Source organism: Lepidothrix coronata, unplaced genomic scaffold (assembly GCF_001604755.1).
Source record: "Lepidothrix coronata isolate B3197 unplaced genomic scaffold, Lepidothrix_coronata-1.0 Scaffold27, whole genome shotgun sequence".
Taxonomy (NCBI): Eukaryota; Metazoa; Chordata; class Aves; order Passeriformes; family Pipridae; genus Lepidothrix; species Lepidothrix coronata.
In genome coordinates, this window is record NW_016690207.1 from 1,822,910 (window position 1) to 1,841,347 (window position 18,438).

At 53.3% G+C, this 18,438-nt stretch overlaps 2 protein-coding genes across 4 annotated transcripts in view; both read right to left on the reverse strand.

The window, feature by feature from the left end:
* The window catches only part of DLAT (dihydrolipoamide S-acetyltransferase), an 8,659-nt gene extending 8,430 nt beyond the window's left edge, over nucleotides 1-229 (reverse strand). The window contains exon 1 of the mRNA XM_017809439.1: nucleotides 165-229. Coding sequence (XP_017664928.1) covers nucleotides 165-229 — 65 coding nt within the window. The remainder of the gene's footprint in view (nucleotides 1-164) is intronic.
* A 1,713-nt stretch (nucleotides 230-1,942) lies between these two features.
* Nucleotides 1,943-18,198, reverse strand: DIXDC1 (DIX domain containing 1). Of its 3 annotated transcripts, XM_017809837.1 has the most exons (17): nucleotides 17,953-18,198; nucleotides 16,763-16,870; nucleotides 12,179-12,291; nucleotides 11,652-11,800; nucleotides 10,178-10,267; nucleotides 10,027-10,080; nucleotides 9,550-9,600; nucleotides 8,453-8,557; nucleotides 7,903-7,956; nucleotides 7,281-7,373; nucleotides 7,126-7,197; nucleotides 6,366-6,452; nucleotides 6,064-6,225; nucleotides 5,901-5,967; nucleotides 4,529-4,637; nucleotides 4,242-4,350; nucleotides 1,943-3,394 (listed from the first exon to the last, which is right to left on the reverse strand). In XM_017809837.1, exons 1-17 carry the CDS (start codon nucleotides 18,171-18,173, stop codon nucleotides 3,314-3,316), a joined length of 1,725 nt encoding a protein of 574 aa, XP_017665326.1. In that variant the 5' UTR covers nucleotides 18,174-18,198; the 3' UTR covers nucleotides 1,943-3,313. The 3 variants fall into 3 exon arrangements, with proteins under 3 accessions (XP_017665326.1, XP_017665328.1, XP_017665327.1); XM_017809839.1 differs by lacking the exons at nucleotides 16,763-16,870; nucleotides 17,953-18,198 and adding an exon at nucleotides 14,423-14,606; XM_017809838.1 differs by lacking the exons at nucleotides 4,242-4,350; nucleotides 4,529-4,637.
* Nucleotides 18,199-18,438: the final 240 nt, after the last annotated feature.

The window sequence follows — 18,438 nt, forward strand, 5'->3', positions numbered from 1 at the left end:
GGTGGTGAGACCCACGGCAGTGGGGGCAGAACCGCAGAGTGTTCACTGCTGGGGGTGGTCGGGCACTGGAACAAGGCTGCCCAGGGAAGTGGAGGAGTCACCACCCCTGGGGGTGTTCAAGGGACGAGCGGATCTGCCACTGGGCGATGTGGCTTGGGGGTTACAGAGTGCTGGGCTGATGGCTGGACTCGACGATCCTAAAGCTCTCTTCCAGCCTTGATGATCCCATGACTCCATCCCCGGGGGGCTGCGCAGGGAGGGGATGGAAAACCCGACGGGAGAAAGCGAAGGAGCAGCGGCGAGGGGACACGGCCCCGTCCTTCGGGGACCGCGGGGGGATGAGGGGACCCCCGGGGCAGGGGCCGGGGGCCGTGTCTCACCTTCTGGTGCGCCGGCAGGCTGCAGCGGCGGGCCGGGACGAGCCGGGTGCCCGCGGGCGGCAGGAGCGGGCGGAGCGCGGGGCCGCCCCAGGCCGGGCCGCGCCGGGCCGGGACAGCGCCGGCCCCGCCACCTCCACCGAGAGCCCGGCGGGGCCGCGCCAGCGCTCCGGCCGCGCCCCGGCACACGCGTCGCGCCAACACCCGCCACATGCTGCGGCTGGGCCCGGGGTGAGCCGGGCTGCGCTGAGCCGGGCCGGGCTGGGTCGGGCCGGAGCCGCTCGGTGACCTCCGGGCGGGCGGCAACGCGCGACACTGCGCGGCCGTAAAGCGGCGGCGGGGCGGGAACGGGACCGCCCCGGGAGGGGAGGGGAGCGGGAGGGGACCGCCCCGACAGGGGATGGGAGCGGGAGGGGACCGCCCTGACAGGGGATGGGATGAGGGAGGGGACCGCCTCGAGAGGGGATGGGAGCGGGACAGGACCGCCCTGAAAGGGGATGGGAGCGGGATGGGACCACCCCGAGAGGAGATGGGACCGCCCCGAGAGGGGATGGGATGGGGATGGGACCGCCCCGACAGGAGATGGGATCAGGATGGGACCGCCCTGAAAGGGGATGGGAGCGGGATGGGACCGCCCCGACAGGAGATGGGAGCAGGATGGGACCGCCCTGACAGGGGATGGATCAGGACTGAGACCGCCCTGGCAGGGGATGGGATAAGGATGGGACCAGGGTGGGACCACCTTGAGAGGGGATGGGATCGGGACCGGGACCGCCCTGAGAGGGGATGGGACAGAGGGGATGGACAGAATGGAATGGGAAAGGACAGAAGGGGATGGGAAAGGACAGAAGGGGATGGGAATGGACAGAAGGGGATGAAGGGGAGTGGGTTGCGTCGATACCGCCCCCGCTGCGGGGACAGGCGGGATGGAACGGGAGAGAATGGAATAGGAGAGGATGGGATGGAAAGGGGCAGAAGGGGATGGGATAAGACAGGATAGAACGGGAGTGCAGTACCCGTTTCAGTGGTGCCAGTGAGAGGAGGAGCAGCAATTGCCATAAACACAACGAGTTCCACCTCAACACGAGGAAGAACTTCCCATGGAGGGGGGCAGAGCCTGGAACAGCTGCCCAGGGAGGACGTGGAGTCTCCCTCCCTGGAGACATTCCAAACCCACCTGGATGTGTTCCTGTGTCACCTGCTCCAGGTGACCCTGCCTTGGACCGGATGAACTCCAGAGGTCCCTTCCAGCCCCAAGTACTCTGTGATCCTGTAATTTCTCTACCACTGACTCCAGGGGGCTTTGTTACAAGAGCAAGTTAAAGTACGGGAACAGGAAAGTGACTCTGACAAAAGTTTGACAGAAATAAACAAACTGTAAACAGCGACAAAGACAAGCCCTGGATATGATCCAAGAATAAACCCACTGGAGTCAGTGTTAGAGCAGTGCCAAACATAAGATCCTTAAGCTACCTCCTGAACAGTGAAGCAGTGAGAAAATAAATAGTACTGTTGCTGCTTATTAAAGCTGGCAAAAATATAAACCCTGGTAGTAACCAGCTGGATTTCCATAGTAAAAAAAAATTAAATATATAAGATTTACAAGCCCAGTGTTGTGGTAACAGAAGACAATACAAAACATTTCAGCATCCACTAGGAAATGAGTAAAACACAGTATAATGCGTGCAGAAATGTACAGAGAGCACTTGCACTAGTATAAAAATATCCACAGTCCTCAGACAAATGTAAATCAGTACAAAATAATTCCAAGAACATGTTTACAAAAGGACATGTTAATATAAAACAGTAAAACCAGGTTCCCCTTGTCCCAGCCTCATGCACAGCACACACAGATCACCCACAGAAGGGCCACAGGTACCAGGAACACTCATTCCCCATTCCCTGACTTGCCATTTGACCTCCAAAGCCCACAGTGGCTGCAGAGACAGGCAACACAGAGAAAGAAAACCACGAAAACCAAAGAGGAAAAAACCCACCCTCAGGGACTTTAGGGCTTGTTCTTTCCCAAGCTTCCTGACCCTTCAGGATTCAGCATCCCAGGGGAGCGGTGGGGGTAAGTGCAGGGTGGCCCTGGCAGTGAGTGCACAGCAGCACAGTGATGCCTGTGCACAGGGGGTGACAGAGGAGAGGGCAGGAGTGCAGGGAGAGCTCAGTTCCACACGTGAAATCCTTCAGCAAGTCACCAAGCACCGAGATCCCACAGTCCCCACGGACACAGAGCAAAGCCCGAGGGCCTCGGGAGCGAGGACAGCTTTGGAGAGCGAGGGGGGAAGGCAGGGCTGGGAAATGGAAGCCTGAGTTTGGGAGAAAGGGAGCTTTGCCAAGGTGATCTTTGCTTCAGGCCATGCATAAAACCTCCAGAAGACTGTTCCCTCCCCGGGACAGGTACTGTCAGTCTGGAATGTCCACAAAGTCCACGCTGCTCCTGCAGCACGTGCAAGTCCGGGACAAGAGCTGGTCCAGCCTTCAGCTCCCGTAATCCAGGGGCTTGTTCTGACTCACGAAGGCAAAGCTTCACGTTTTTTGCCGTCAGTGCACGTTTGTGTAACACCAGCACAAGAAACCAGACTTGAACTGCCCAGGTGAGCCTGCAGCACATGTTGCAGGAGTCGGGGAGCAGGAGAAGGGAGCAGAGCATCATTAAGGCCTCCAGGCTTTAGCTGACAGGACAAAGCCCAGGTGTTTCATCCCCACAGACCCGTCATTTCAGTCCCAGAACACCGCCTTCAGCTGGGCATGGGAGGTCAGGGGCCAGGTGTCCACGCACACAACATGCAGTACCCGTTGTTTGCAGAGAGGCTGTTTTTTTTGGCAGCTCGAGTTGGCCTCCTCCCAGCTCTCACCGCCTTGCTGGTCACCCTTGGAGCTCGGCAGCCAGTCGCAGGTTTCCATAGAAACAAGACTTGGAAGCTCCATTAGTTCTCCCCGTGGTCTTCTTCCACCCAGGCCACAATTTTCCCCTCCCAGCCAGGAATGACATCATCATCATGGAATACCTACAAAAAAAACCCAATTACAAAACAAACAAGCAAACAAAAAAACAGGAGTCAGATCCCAGCTCAGATTTCCCTTCACAACCCAGAGGTCACAGACACAGCTGAGCTATAAGTCATCTTTCCAGATTTTAGGTAAAAAAAACCCAAGCAAACAAAAAACCAGAACAGGCTTCTTTAATCAGTAACTGTCAGGTTATTATTAGCTTTTTTTTTTTTTTTTTAGAAAAGGTAAACTAAAGATAGAAAATATGCCTTTTCTGATCCAGACTACAGTCTCCAGTTGCTGCTGCTGACTGTTCCCAGGAAGGGTGACCCTTTGCACTTGTCTTAATCAATTTGTGAAGCAGGAACTACCCCAACAACCTTTAATGAATGCAATCCACACCAACACCAGCCTGAGCATGAACGGGGCTGTAATGCAGCACACAAAGGAAGAGGTGCCACAAACCAAATTCTCTCTGAAAAACCTTTAAAAGACAGTAGGAGAATGCACTTTTAATACAGGGTCTTCCATTGCAACAGGTTTTATAAAGCCCCTGGAAGGGCCAGAAGTGTGGCCTGGGTTTTTGCCTCCTGTCCCCTGGGCAGTGCTGTGTCACAGACTGGCTGTGCCAGGAGTCACCTCTTTGCCCAAGGGGCTCTGCAACCCCCTGGCAGTTGCAATCACATTCATTGAATGGCACTGGCTGGGGATGGAAATGTGTTTTAGCACAAGAGGAGGTTAATCTACAGCTTCTTTGGGGGAAACTTCTGATACTCCATTAGTTTAAAAGTGAGGCGACCACAGTGCCCAGGGTCATGTGGTGGCACCGAGCCCAAGGCAGTGACAGCTCAGTTCCACATTTACCTCCTCCTTGACTGTGCCAAACTCTGGATCCAGGGCTTTGAAGTGGTACCTGTGGGTTCCCTCACGATCAATAGCTGCCTTGAAATCCTTCAGGGTCACTTCCCCTAACCTGCAAGGGAAACCAAACCCGTCAGCTCTGGGAGCGCGGGAGGGAATTCCCCCAGCCAGTGGCATGAAACCCAAAGGCCAAGGGAATGCACAGCAAACCTGTGCTGGCTGGGACGACTCCCAGGAAATCAAGAGAGGTGTTTTGAGGGGCACAGCAGTGCCAGCAGGGCCCACCTCACCTCTTTGGTATGCTGACCATGAAGGGGGTGAGGGAGCGGTCGGTGAAGTACAACACTTTGGTGCAGGCACTGGTGCTCATCACTGGGGTGCTGTGGGAGTGAGGCAGCTCTGCAAGGCATCAAGGGACTCGTTACCACCCAGGAAGAACATTCCCTGTCCCCTTCCCTTCCCATTCTGGCCAGAATCTTTGCTCATTTGTGTTTCTCTCTCTGCCTTGTGTCCTGCTCCCTGCAAGGTGTGGTGTCTGTGATACCTCTTTCAGCAACATTATATCAGTACCAAACACCAGATGTCACTTCAGTGCTGAAACATGTTGTATTCAGCACTTCTAATTATTTTCCTAACGATTTCTGTTCAGCAAAATGACAAGGAATAAGGAGAAACAACACAGTGAGACTGAAACAGCACATGAAACCAGAAGAAAACAGAGCTGCTGTAGGAACAGAAACAACAGGTGTATAGGTCAGGGCATAGAACACACTGACATAACATGAAAAACCAGGAATAAAAGTATAACTAAAATAGCTTGGAAAGCATACCCTTACAGACTCAAATGTTTGAGAAACTACTGAAGAAAAAAAAAAAGATAACAGGAAAAAAAAACCTCTGAGAGATACAAAATCAGCTTGAGTTGTGCAAATGAAGTCAAGCAGCTCAAGTACTCAACCCAACTCCATTGTCCTTAGAGTGACTTAGACCAAAAATTGGGAATCCCAAAAATAAACCAAGGGAACTGTGGAAAGAACACAGATGGCAATGGTCTGGGCATTGTTTTACTGAAATGAATCTGAGGAAGGAAAAACACTTGATCCAACGACTTCCACGAGACAGAGCAGAATCTCCTGGGCTTATCTGAATATCCTAATGAGTGTGACATACAGCAAATTCAGAAGTTGTTTCTTAATTGCCCGAGAGCTGAAGCAGTGGAAGGGTCACACTTAGTGGCTACAGTTTTAAGGCTCCCTGAATGCAGAACACACTGTGGACACCTGTGGTGTCAGAGAGGATTGTGCTGTCAGGCACACACGTAAACACTGGGGGGGACAGGGAAAGAGGGAACTGTACAGTTCTCTGTGCCCACCAGGTGGTGCAAAGCAGCAGGAAAGCTGGAATAACATCCCTGTTCCCACCCATCCCAGCGATTGCCATGGTTATTCGTGCTGCAGTGCTGCTGGAGTGGCCCAGACTCCCACTGTGATGGAGCTCTGGGAGCAAGGAGCTGTACCTGTGTGCCCTTCCCTCTGCAGGGCAGCCGGGGCTGTGCAGCTACAGCTGGAGGGGGCACATTCCCACGGGGATGCCATGCCCTGGGCTCTGCCCAGGAAACAAGGAATTAGGCAGTGGAAGGGGCAGGAGCTGCGAGGCACTTACTGGATTTGGGAGGCCAGGAGTCTCTGCACTCGTTGGTTGCTCTGCTGGCTGGTGATTTCCCCCGCACCTACAGGGTGAGAACCAGGACAAAGTGGCACCTCCGGCTGGAGCCCTCAGTGCTGCGTGTGAGGGGCACAGGCTGGGTGCCCTGGGGAGCCTTTACCCTTCTCTCTTGCCTCTTCTGGGTCTCCATGCGGTGCAGGCGCTCCATGAGGCTGGAGATTCCCTGCTCCAGGCTGTCGATGGTGTGGTGCTGGGGGTCGTGGCCACTGAAGCTGTTCCTGAGGCTGCGAAGGGCGTCCCGGACCAGCTGCAGGTCGTTGGTCTGCCCAAGAGACCAGAGGTCAGGCTGGCTCTGGGCTGCCTCCTTCCCCTCTAAAACCACGGGTCTTAGCCAGGGGAAATCTCCCTTAATAAGAGAAAGGCTTCCAGGATATCAGGAATGTATCCCTGAGGTGCACTCACCCCTCGGTGGGCCATGGGAGCGGCTCCTTTTCCTGCTGTCTGGAGAAAGCCATTGCTCTGGGCACTGTGACTGCTGTAAGCCATCACCTGGGGCAGGGGGAAAAGCAGGTGCCACAAGGAATGTGAGTGTTAGGACCCCCCCCAAAAAAAATCCCAAAAATGAGAGGGCATGAAAGCTTTCCACATCGGTGACAAAACTCCCACCTTCTCCCAGGTAAACACACTCCCTAAGGAATGTGCAGGCAGTCCCACAGGTCAGAGCACAAACCTGGTTCCTCACACAGAGGTGGATAAAAGGAGGCAGAGCCTGGAAGGGGCTTGCTGCTGCATCCCAGGGCTCTGCAAGCTCTAGTGAATAGTCAGTGTTCAGGTGGCAGGGACAGGTACCAGGGCTGACCTGTCCACCAAGACACTTCCAAGTGCTCAATACCAGGCTCAGCAGGGAAAGGAGGAGATAAGCTAAACCCTGGTCTGACCACTTGCCAGTGTCAGAGATGAAGATGGAAGCCAAGAGTCTCCAGCTCCCACTCACCCCTGTGCTCCCCTCACTGTTTCATCCCTTGGGATTTTGACACAAGAAGCTGAGCCAGAGTGCTCAGTGCTGGGAGCTTTGGGACTCTGGGTGTTCTGTGGGGTCTGACTGCCTTGCTCAGGCACTGACAGTGGGACTGCAGAGCCAGGCCTCTCTGGGATGAAGTGCAGGATTTCTGTAGGTACCTACAGGGTGCTGGACAAACAGCACCACCAAGGCTCCCCTTACCTCCTCAGCCTCCCTCTTCATGCAGTGAGCCAGCAGGGCCTCCTTGTGCTCCAGCTCCCGCTCCAAATCCACCTGGGAGGGGAGGAGAGGAGTCAACACACACACTGAGCCACCCAGGAGAGTGCCAGGGCATCAGTGCAGCCCCCAGTCCGTACCTGTTGGTAGCTGGCCTCAGAGAGCTGCCTGAGCATCTCATCCAGTTTGGTCTGGTGCTGCTGCAGGTGCCGGTCCTTCTGGCACAGCTCCTTCTGCAACACAGGAATCGGGGGAATCCACATGAGCAAAGCTCAGTCATCTTCTCAGGGCAGGGAATTGTGGCATCTGGATGGGGACTTGCAGTGTGTGTCCTTCTAGCCACAGGTTAGAGCTCAGTGCCAGAGTTTGGGGTTTTTTTAAATGTAGGTTGGGTTGTTACTGCCCAGAGTCCCCCTGCCCAAAGACCCACTGCCAAGACCAGAGAAAACAGGTTCCTGAGGGATCAGTGGACAACCAGGTGGCTCAGCCTAACCTGACAGGCTTCTGCACAAGTGGTAGACACTTATCCAGCCATCACAGAAAAAAAAAAATAAATATGACAATAAAAGCTGTGCTATAAAAACCTGTGGGCAGAACACAGAACATCTGATCCCTCCACCTCATCACAAACACTCATCCACCACTCTTGGGGATAATGAATAAGTTGCAGTGCCACTCCCAGGGGTGACACAAAACAAAGTCCCAAAACTGAAGAGCCACCAAATGCTGCTCCCAAAGCCTCCAGGGAAGAGGTTCCATTACTTTGTACTCTGCCAGCAGCCGGCTTCTCTCCTCGAGCTTCCTCTGAAGATCAACCTGCAGAGGTGACACACAGGTGTGAGACAGGTATCCCCAGAGTGGTAATCCCTGCCCCCTGTGCTAAAGGGTGACCAAATATCTGCAGAGCTCAAGGGAGCTGGTGTCCAGGGATGGCAACATTTGGGCAGGACAGTCCCTCCCGCATCCTTCTCTCTCCAGACACTGCCCATGGGCTGCCAAAATGCCACCTGCTCACCCAGGGACAACAAGGAATGAAGGAGAAATGCAACTGCACTGAAAACATCGGGGAAAGGCCCTCCCTGTTTCAGCTGAAGGTCTTGGAGGACAGGAAGTGGGAGTGAAGGTCAGGAATGTCCAGGCTCCCAGCTGGCCAGAGCACTGTGTGCAGTTTGTGCTCTGCACAGACCTGTGACTGCTCCTTCACTGTCCCACGACCCCAGCAGCTCTGCTGCAGCCACCAGCTCAGCCCTGTGGCTGCTGGAGCCCTCAGGGCCACCAACCTCCTCCTAAAATAACCTCAGCAGTGACTCACGTTCTGGTTGTGCAGCTCCTCCTTGTCCATGTTTGCTCTCAGCAGCTCCTGCTTTAGCTGCAGGACTGAAGCATCCTGCTGGATCAGCCTCTGCTGGAGGGCATCCTGGGGAGAGATGTCCTCTGTGGGAAGGTGCAAGGAGGGCAGAGACCCTCCCCTGAGGAGTGAGTGACCCAGGACAGTGGCCACTCGGGGCTGAAGGAGAGCAGGAGGTGCACAGACACCACCCTCAGCCCTCCTACCCCAAAGTGATCTCCCTGCCAACACCCTGGCTATTGGGACAGAGGGATTTCTGTGCTTCAGCCTAAACTTCCCACTCCAGCAGTGGCCTGAGCTTGGCTCCCATGGAAGGAAGCAGCTGTGTCTTTGGAGGGTGCTCAGTGCCCTCAGCTCCTGATCCAGCCACACATCTGCAGCATCCAGAGGGCACAGAGAGGCCAATGTCAGCCCAGGACACAAGGACACTTAAGCTCTCAGTGTGACCCAGTTGTGCAGTGAAATCCTCCCTGGAGAGGCCAAAGTCAGGACTAATTCTGCACCTTTCACTCAGGGCCTGGGAGCTCCACCTTGGACAGCTACTGCTGTTTGCTCCCTCCCAGGGAGCCTGACAGGCAGCTCTAAAAATACCTCTGGCTCAGGAGTAGATTATCAGTGTTCACAACTCCAGAGGGAGGAACTGCACACTTTCTGAGGAGGGCAAGGATTTCCCCGGGCTCTTTTTCCTCTGCTGTCAAGAATGAGTTCACTGGGGCAGTGCTGCTGTGGGCACCCCAAGACAGCAGGGAAAAAAAAAAAAAAAGAGAGCCTAGAAAAGCAAGCAGGACTCATATTTTGTTTAGGAGAAACAGAAAAAAAAAAAAAAAGAGTGGAAATTTGACCACAGTCTACAGACAGAATAGAAACCAGGAAACCCAACTCCTTGTACCTGCCTTGGGCCAGAAAAAAAAAAATCACAGGATCCCCCACTCCCAAGCCCCCCAACACACCTCCCTCCACACTGAGGCTCCTCAGAGGTGGATGGTTCCTCTGGCCCCACTCATGGGCTGCAGCAGACTCTAAAGCTCTGCTATTTATATTTAAAGTGTCCCTTTCCTCACCTTTATCCCCTGGAGGTTTCGAGCTTCTTGTTTGTATTTCAGCAGCTCCTTCTGCAAAATGCAACACAGTTTGATTAAATGGCATCTTGTCACCCCCTCAAGAGCCAACCAAAGCCAGTGTTCCCTGTCTCCAGACACATGGTACAGGAAAAAAAAAAAAGCACATCCCACCTTTTCCCACAGATCCAAGAACAGTTTTAGTGAGTTACAAACATGGCAAATAGCTGAGCAGCTCCCTTAACCCCTGCTATTAAAGTTCTGAGAAAAAACCCAATTGTCTAGTCCCCCAAACCTGTCCTTCAGGGCCACATCAGATCCTTCTCCCAGCATCAGACACGGTCCCAGAGCTCTAACATAATATATCCCCCATATCATCCATCAGGTTGTCCCCTCCCCCAAAAAAAAAAAAAATAAATCCAACAGCAAAGATCTCTTGGCCCAAAACCTCTCTGCCCCTCCACCTGCTGCCCCTCTAACCTTTAGGTCTTGATTTTCTTCCACACTCTGGTCCAGGCGACTTCGGATTATGATCTGGATGCAAAAAATATCACCATTATTGTTGTGCAACCCCTGCCTGGGGCAGGACAGAGCAGCAGGCAGGGAGGTTTGGGTGCAGAAATGTGCTCACCAGCTGCTCTTCAGGGCAGGCTCCACGTTCACAGAGCTCAAAGGACCCTTCCTGCTCGTCCTCAGGTAAAGACCCGTTGAGCAACAAAGCCTGGGAAAATAAAGGGGGAAAAAAAATAAATCTCCTCTTCAGAGGTTTCAAAGGAAAAAATGATTGAGCTGCAGTTCTGGCCAACAGTCATTGCTATCAGCCTCCAAACAGCTTCATTTTCCACTTCTGCTGACTTGTTCCTCTCAGAAACGAGTACATTTTTTTCAGGAATGAATAAGAAGATTTACCCCCTGAAAAAGCTCTCCCAGAGGTCTGTCAGCCAATTCTCTTCCCCACAGAAAGACACCAAACAAGGACAACTCAGATTTTCGGGGGCCTGTCTCAGTTTCAGCACCTTATAGGGCGTCCACACATCAGATCCCCAATACTTCAGTCAAACTCCCTCGAACTGGAGGCTCTTAAGTGGTGAGTAAGAGGAGGAGAATCGATTAATCAAATCCAATTTCTTGGCTGGCAACATCAGCTGCCTCTCCCTGCTCCCGGGGGGTGAAGGGGCAGCAGTGCCAGCTGCTCACCCTCCCTGCTGGAACACCCAGGGCTGGAGAACAGGGCATGCCAGTCCTCCCAGTGCCTCCTCTCCCTGCTCCCAGTGGGCACAGAATGCAACCAGATTTTACCAGGGAATTTTTTTTTTTTCCTTTTTTTTGGGGGCTCTTTTGTGTCCTGCCCATTGTCCCCAAGGAAAGTGCCCGCCCAGCTGCCTGTGCTTCTCACACAGGCTCTGCTTTGTTTACTGGCACATAAATATTTACAATCCAGAGCCACTGTGGTTCCCAGCACAAACAGAAAGGGATATTCCTGAGAGAGTTCAGTGTCTTTACCATATGGATCAGGGGCTCAGAGTCAAACACACTGGGCTGAGGGTCAGGGAGGGACTGCAAAAGGTCCCACAGACAAATAGTTGCGTGGAGAACGTGCCAAATATGATAGTGCAGCCTCGTTCCTGGGGAGACTGATGCGAGACTGTGACCCCTGATCAGCCCTGGGACTCTTGATTGATCTCCTGCCATCCCTTGTCTCCCTGCATTACTTCTGATCACAAATCACAGGGCACAGCCCCTCTCTCTCGGGCTCTAACAAAGCCCCCAGCACGTGGGAAAACACTGGGGCATCCTCACCCCCCTGCACAGCAACAGGAGCAGTGACAGCACACCCAGGGCCAGCACAGCCCCACGGGACAGGGGGCAAGGCAGGGAACCAACCAAAAACCAGGCACAGCCAAACACAGGCTCTGCTTTAGATTCCCTCCAGTGCTCCCATTCTAACCTGCACTCAGTGCCCTCTGCCCTCCCCCAGTCCACCTCAATTACTATTAATTAAGATCACCAATTTTCAGTCTTCACAGCAATATAACCTTCCCCTCTGCACACCCTTCCCTCTCCCTCCCTGGCAGGGAACACTGGCTGGGAAGAAAATCTATTACCTGCAAGCCTGAAATCATCTTTTTTGCTTCCTCCATCTCCTTTTCCAAGTGGTCCTGTTGCTCCAAAAGCTGCTCCTCCCATGAGTTCTCCAAGTATGACCCAGAGTTCCCTGCTTGCCACTCAGGCTGGAAATGGGAATCAGTCTCCTCTGGAAGAGAGAGCAGCTGGATGTGGTCACAGCAGACAGGGGAGCCCAGGAGAGACCTGCACCCCACACCGACACCAAAGGGAGTTGCTACAGGTGTCTGATCTCCAGGATTTATGCCTCATTCTCACTGCAAAGTAAACTTTGCTGCACACACACATATCCCAGGTAAGTCTGCATCTGATCCCTGGAGATTTCCAAGCACAGGACAGGGGAACAACGTGTGACAGAAAAGCACCCGTGGGGTTTGCAGAACACCCCGCTGTCAGTGGGTGCACCAACTCAATGAAGGCAACCTCAAACCATTTCAGTCCCTGGGGAACTTTCCAGCAAGTTTATATCACACAAACAAGCCCCAGTAAAGCTTTATCTGCAAGGTACCTGTTTTAGTTTCTGTTTCTTCAGTTTGGAGGATCACAAGCCTTTCCTTCTCCTCTGATGGGGCTACAGTGGATTCACTCTTTGCACTGTGGACAGGGCTGGGTGATGTGAGACTGCAGGGGAAAGAAGGAACAGCTGCTTTGGTGCTGATCAGCATCACCCTCATCTAACACCATTACCTGCATCCTGGAGAGGCCTTTAACAAACCAAACTGGACACGTAACTATTTTTTTCCTGCCAGTGCCACAACAAGTCAACTGACAACCACAAACCTCGTTTTCCTTAACAGAATGTGAGTTCGAGGCCGACACCACAGAATTCAGACACTCACTCAGAAATAAATTTACTGCAAGCCTTATGCTCACACCACAGGCTGAACAAATAGCCACCCTGGCTTGCTTCATCTCTAGCTCCAGGTTCCAGAAGCATCACTTCAACTTGAAATCCCAAGGGCAAAATATTTTTCAGAGTCAGATCCCACTCACTCGTGTTCTTAGATTAAAACTACTTGAAAGTACCCACATGTTTTCACTGGAGCCATCTCAGCTGACTGGGAGGGTCAAGAAATCTGGTTTGTTGTTTTTTTTTTTTCCAGAAATTCTTCCCAAATGCATCACCCAGACAACACCAAAAGGTGGCTGAAGCTCAGTGACCCTTTCAATGTACCTCGAAAGTCGCGGGAATTAATCCTTGCAAGCGTGAGCAGGAGTTAATTTTTCATTCTCCCCAACACAGAAACAAAAGGGCAGAGAACAAAAAAAAAGAAAACACTGTGGAAATGATATAATAGGTTTTAGAAAAATAAGAGGCTTCAGCAGCTCGCTGTCTGCATCTTCCCAGCACTGCTGCTGCGTGTCCCCCCAGCTCCCACGGGAGGGGAAAAGCCCTGCAATAGAGATGGAAATGACTTGCTGCTCCTGCCTGCCCCACTCCCACGGCCAGGGGAGCCTCCTCCTCATTTATATTACAGACCTGCAGCCTGGTTTTCAAGGGCCAGACTCACCCCACGTTAAAGGGAAGAGAAATGCAAGGAAAAGAATACCCCTCTTTTCCCAGAAATCTCTAAGGGCTGCACTGCCTGTCCTTTCAGGTGTGTGCAGGACTGTTAAAGGGGTCCAGGGCACCTGGCTTTGCTCAGGGATTTACCTTCAGGAATTTAAACTCCATCCCAGCAGTCCCTCATCAGGCATATTTTCTTATACAACATCTATAACCAGCTCCCTGCTCCTTGCTGAACGGGGGCACAGCGTAAAATTATGGGGTTTAAATTGTGTTTTTTATCTTTTTTGGAAGCCCAGGCAGTTCTGTGGGGTTTGCATTATATAATAACGAGGCTGGGAGGAAAGGATGGAACATTCCCAGAGCACAGGTGCAGGCAGGAAGCCCAGCTGATCCAACAGGGCCAGGAACTCCAGGCGGGATTTTACCTCCTTCTAGGAACAGATCTCAATATTCCCCCTGCAATATTCCCAGCTGGTGCTCCGTGCCCTCACCCTGACAAGGCTCTGCTGGTTCTCAGCCACGCAAAAGATAAAAGGATGAGCTGCCCTAGAAAAACACCACCAGCAACTGTTGGGGGAGAAGGTGGTGAAACAGGGGTGGGCGAGGGCAGGAACCAGAGAGGATGAAAACCGAGGGGATGTGAGCCTGGAAATAACATTCTCCTCTTCCAAATCTGCCTCTCTTGGCAGTGGATCCACATTCCAAAGCCAGTATAAGGGATCCCAGGTGGGTTAAGCAGTCCCTACAGGTCTGCACATCATAGGCAGTTCTACATTCCCACGTCCACAGACCCTTTCCAGGCAGTTTTCCTGTTTCAAAGGGCCAGTGGGCTCACGTGGCATCAATAACCCCCCAAACATGCCAAGCAGTGACAGAACCAGCAGCAGATGAAGCAGCAGCACAGGTCAGGCTGCCTCATACCTTATCAAGTTAATTCTGGGAACACACAGGTTTTGTGTCAGTCAAACCCAGCAAAGTACAAAATACCCACAGCTGTGATTTGTTCTTTAAAGCACACAACAATTCACGCCAGAGCAAGCAGAAATAAGTGCTGGGAAATTAAAGCTGTTCCACTTTATTCCTTTCACCACTTGGCTCCTTAACCCACATCCCTTCTCCCCCGAGTCCCAGAGTTGCCAGTGCCTGCACAGTCGAGGCTTGGGGGCACCAGCCCCGAGTTCTCACGTTTTAATAAACACCCCATCCCTGCTGTTCGAAACGACAATGGCAACAATCGCTCACCATTTGACCTGCTTCCCTCCCATGATCCCACTTTAACCTCTCGCCTCACAGAATCCGTTTCCCTGGGAGCCTCAGGATTCTGGATACGGGCAATGCCTTGTCCCTTCGCATGCTCAGGGATCCGGTGTGGGGGGGGGAGGACGCCAGCTCCTGTCAAAACTACTGGAGGAAGATTTGCAAGCCAGATTGCTGAAAAATTTCGCAGCAGAAACCAAAAAAAAAAAAAAAAAAAAAAAAAAAAAAAAAAAAAAAGGAAAAAAAAAGAAAAAAGAAAAAAAGAAAAACAACCCCTCGGGGTCTCCGCAGAAACGGCAGATCCACAGCCCCCACAAGCGGGTGCGATTCCGGAGTCAGGGAATTCTGCAGCCCGGGTTTTGCTCCTGCTGCTCTTCCTGCCGGGTTGTTATTCTCCCTCGCTGCTGCATTTTGGGCGGCCGCACACACGCCCGGCTGTTCTCAGCACCGGGGGCTGCCGCGGGTGCTCCTCAGCCCATCCCGCCCTGCTCAGCCTCCGAGCATCCCCCGCGCTCCGGGACCCGCCGCGGAAGGGGCTCCTGCCCCCGGGGTGTTCCCGGCGCTCCCGGCCCCGGCTGCGGGCTGGGCAGGCGGCTCTTCCCAGCCCTAGGCGAGGCTTCCTCCTCCTCGCCGCCTCAGCTCCTCTCCCTCCCGCTGTCACACGGGCTGTGCGAGGCTCAGCCTTTCTCTGAGCCCGGCTCGGGGTGGGGGAGGGAATGCCGGTGGGAAGGGGAGGGGAAAGGGAGGTGGAGATGGGTGAGGGGCTCGGCAGCCTGGGAATCATCTGATTTTGGCAAATTTTCCATGAATCATTCCGATTGCCTTCGCTTATTGGAGGGTTTGTCTCTGGGAATTCTGTTATTGAGGCTGTGAGGTCTCGGAGTGAGGAGTTAATGCAGGAAGAAGCTGCCCTGGGATCAGATGGAGGGGGGGTGGCTGCGCTTAATAATCACATCTCTCACTAATCAAAAACCATGTTGATTCTCTCAGCCAGTTCTCATAACTAAACTGGAGCATTTCTCCCTGGAAGGGAACAGAAAGCATCTTGTTTTCATCATGCAGACACTGGTGTCAGCAAAGACACCCCCAGGAGCTGGAGGGAACACTGCTCCCACTCTTGGGCAAGCACCGATCACTTCTGCAAAGATTCCCACTGTATTCTGTCTTATCAGCAGTAATATCACCCCTGCCTTAGGGGCAGAGAATTCATGACACGATGGGGGAAAATAAAACCCCATGATTTAGGATGTGCAGAGAAATCTTCGCTCGCCGCCAAAACCCAACCACACGTGAGCCAACATTGCCTGGCAGTGCCTGGGGGGTGGGAGAGCAGATAAAATCCTCCAGCCCCCTCACACTGAAGGATGCTCAGGGAGCACCAGGAGTCACCCGCTGCCCCACTGAGATCCCAGGTCGAGAGGCAGTGCCAAGGTCTGTGACACTGGCCATGAAATCCTCTCGCCAAGAGCGGAGCTTTTGCGTCTCCCCTGAACAACAGCCTCAAAAGCACACTGCTGACATCATGTGGAGGCACTGGTCCAGTACTGGCTCACTGGGAGCCCCACGCTCCTCCAAATGGCTATTTATAAACATGCCCTCAGTGATACACAACAAATTCAGGGGAGAAACACAAACTTGTGGTTTTCTCCTCCCCTGGGCCAAGCAACCTGAATTCCCAGATAACACAGAGAATTATTCCTACCGTGGAGCATAAAAACGGGCCTGGAAAACCCTGCCTGCTGAGAAACCCTCTGTGGCAGTCTGTCCTTGGAAAATGAACCCCTCAGTCCCACACAAATCAGAGGGGGATAGTTGAGGCACCCAGGGAAAAGGCAGGAGAAGGAGACAGCAAAGCAGAGCTGAGGGTTCCACTGGGGACAGGAAACTGTGAACCAAAGAGCTGCAGCTCTGCCCTCACAGCTGCTCCAGATGGGATTAAATGGAGCAAAGCACCATATCCAGAGGGAGATCCAACATGTTCAGTAACACAGCTCTTTGTCTTAATGTAGTTTCTTGTTCTCTGGGGGAAAAGGGCTCTCCTTGGCTCTGGAGCTGGATCAGCTCCCCCATGGGAGCAGTTTTTTCTTCGAAAGCTGTTTCAGCTCTCCCACATCCACTCTCTCCTATCCCCATGAAAACAGTGGCAGCAGAACCACTTCACGTGCCCTTCAGGTTGGCTCCTGAGGCTTCATCCTCCAGATTAGGCAGACACTATGTTCTGGGAATGCCCTTTTCCATCAGAAATACCCGGATTATGGTGGTAAGGAACCAGCACTTTAGGGAATGTCACACAAAGGACACATGTTGGCAATAAAAATCCCTTACCTGGAGGAGTGGGACTCCAATGGCACGTTCTGCTGCCCCTCATACTGCTGCACCAGTGCCCGGACACTCCAGTAGGGATTTTCAATCTCCTCATCCATGCTGCTGTTTCTGGAGATAATCACAGAGTGAGGGAAGCCTCATCTAATAGGAGCAGAAATTCTTCTTGTCTCCAAGAAAAGCTAATGAAAGGAAGGTGAGAAGGAGGGGACAGCCAGAAAAAACACCAATTCTCCTGTCAGGGATCCCCATCCCATCTTCTTGATGTGAGGGAAACGCAGACAAACAAGCACTGCCCTTTTAAACTCACCCCTAATTCTGTGACTAGAAAACTACACAGCCTCTAGGAAGGCAAGGAGAAGAACAATTTGCAGACAGCACAAGGACTGGCTTTGCTGAAGAACTCCTGGTCCAAGGCCTTTGCAAGATAAACCTTTAACATTTAGTTTTTCAGCAAAATATCCCATTTCAACCTCACTTCCAAACTGCTTCATGGGTACTCCCTTGAGCCAGTATCATGTGGGCAAGTGACCTTCAGCTGAGTAAACTGAACCCTCAACAGCCCATCTGGCTTCCAGTTAAATGTCACTGCTATTATTATTATTATTATAATCTACAACAGCACCTTTTGCAGGTGTTAAATGTGCTTTTCGGGACTGCACATTCCCTGTGCAGGTGGATCATCTCCCTCCAGCATCACCAGAACTCAGCACACAACCCCCTGAGTCCACCTGGAGCAGTGGGATGGACAGCAATGGAGGAGCCAGGACGGGCTTGTGCAGAGTTCTCAGTGCCTCAGTTTTGGAAGCAGCTGCTCCCAGATCCCTGAGCAGTACCTGGAGCTAAGACTTGAGAATATGAGAATATCTCCAAAGAGACAGCTCCAAGGGCACTGTGCTCAGCAGGAAAAAGAGGCAGCACAGTTCCCTCTGCCTTGGCCATAACTCGCTGTTCTCTTCTGGTGAGCTAACCAGACCTCCAGCTGTTGTTTTGCTGTAAAACCCGGGAAGAGCCCGGGATACCTGCCGTGTCCCCCGAGGCAGCCTGGCCAGGTCGGTGCTTTGCCAGGGCACCCTTTGGGCGTGAGGGAGCAGTGCCTGCCTTACAGCAGGGGCTGGCAGGACGAAGGTGCCCTGACTTCAGAGGGAACTGTGTCCCCCTGTGTCCACCCCCCAGCAGGAGCAGCTCCTTACCGGTGCCTGTGGCGGAACACGTCCCGGCCGGAGTGCAGCACGTCCTGCCGGACCTCGGCCAGGGCAGCCACTGCCCCCTGGGCCATGGCAGCGGCAGAGCGGGGCCTGTGGCTGCCCGGGGGCACTGCCCAGCCCTTCCCCACCGGGCCAGCCCCGCTGGCACCCACGGCCCTCCCAGAGCCTGGCTTGAAGTGGGCGGCCAGGGCCAGGATCAGCCTCATGGTGGACTTCAGGTTCCCGTCGACGATGTCTGCAAAACGCAAGCGAAGCCAAGGTGACGGTCACGAGGTGCCCCCAAAACGAGCACTAAACCCTACGGGACCGTGCCAGGCTGTGCTCAGCCCTGCAAACTGCCTGTGCCCCCCACCCACCGCAGGTTTAATGCTTTGGACCGTGCCAGGCTGTGCTCAGCCCTGCAAACTGCCTGTGCCCCCCACCCACCGCAGGTTTAATGCTTTGGACCGTGCCAGGCTGTGCTCAGCCCTA

What these genes read in the sequence shown, in the direction of transcription:
- DIXDC1 (XM_017809837.1), bottom strand. Translation starts at nt 18,173, where the DNA reads ATGAGGCTGATCCTGGCCCTGGCCGCCCACTTCAAGCCAGGCTCTGGG. An exon ending in TTGGAGTCCCACTCCTCCAG is followed by an intron (nt 12,292 to 16,762) that starts GTAAGGGATTTT and finishes TTTCCCCTGCAG; the next exon opens with TCTCACATCACCCAGCCCTG. An exon ending in AGAAACAGAAACTAAAACAG is followed by an intron (nt 11,801 to 12,178) that starts GTACCTTGCAGA and finishes TCTCTCTTCCAG; the next exon opens with AGGAGACTGATTCCCATTTC.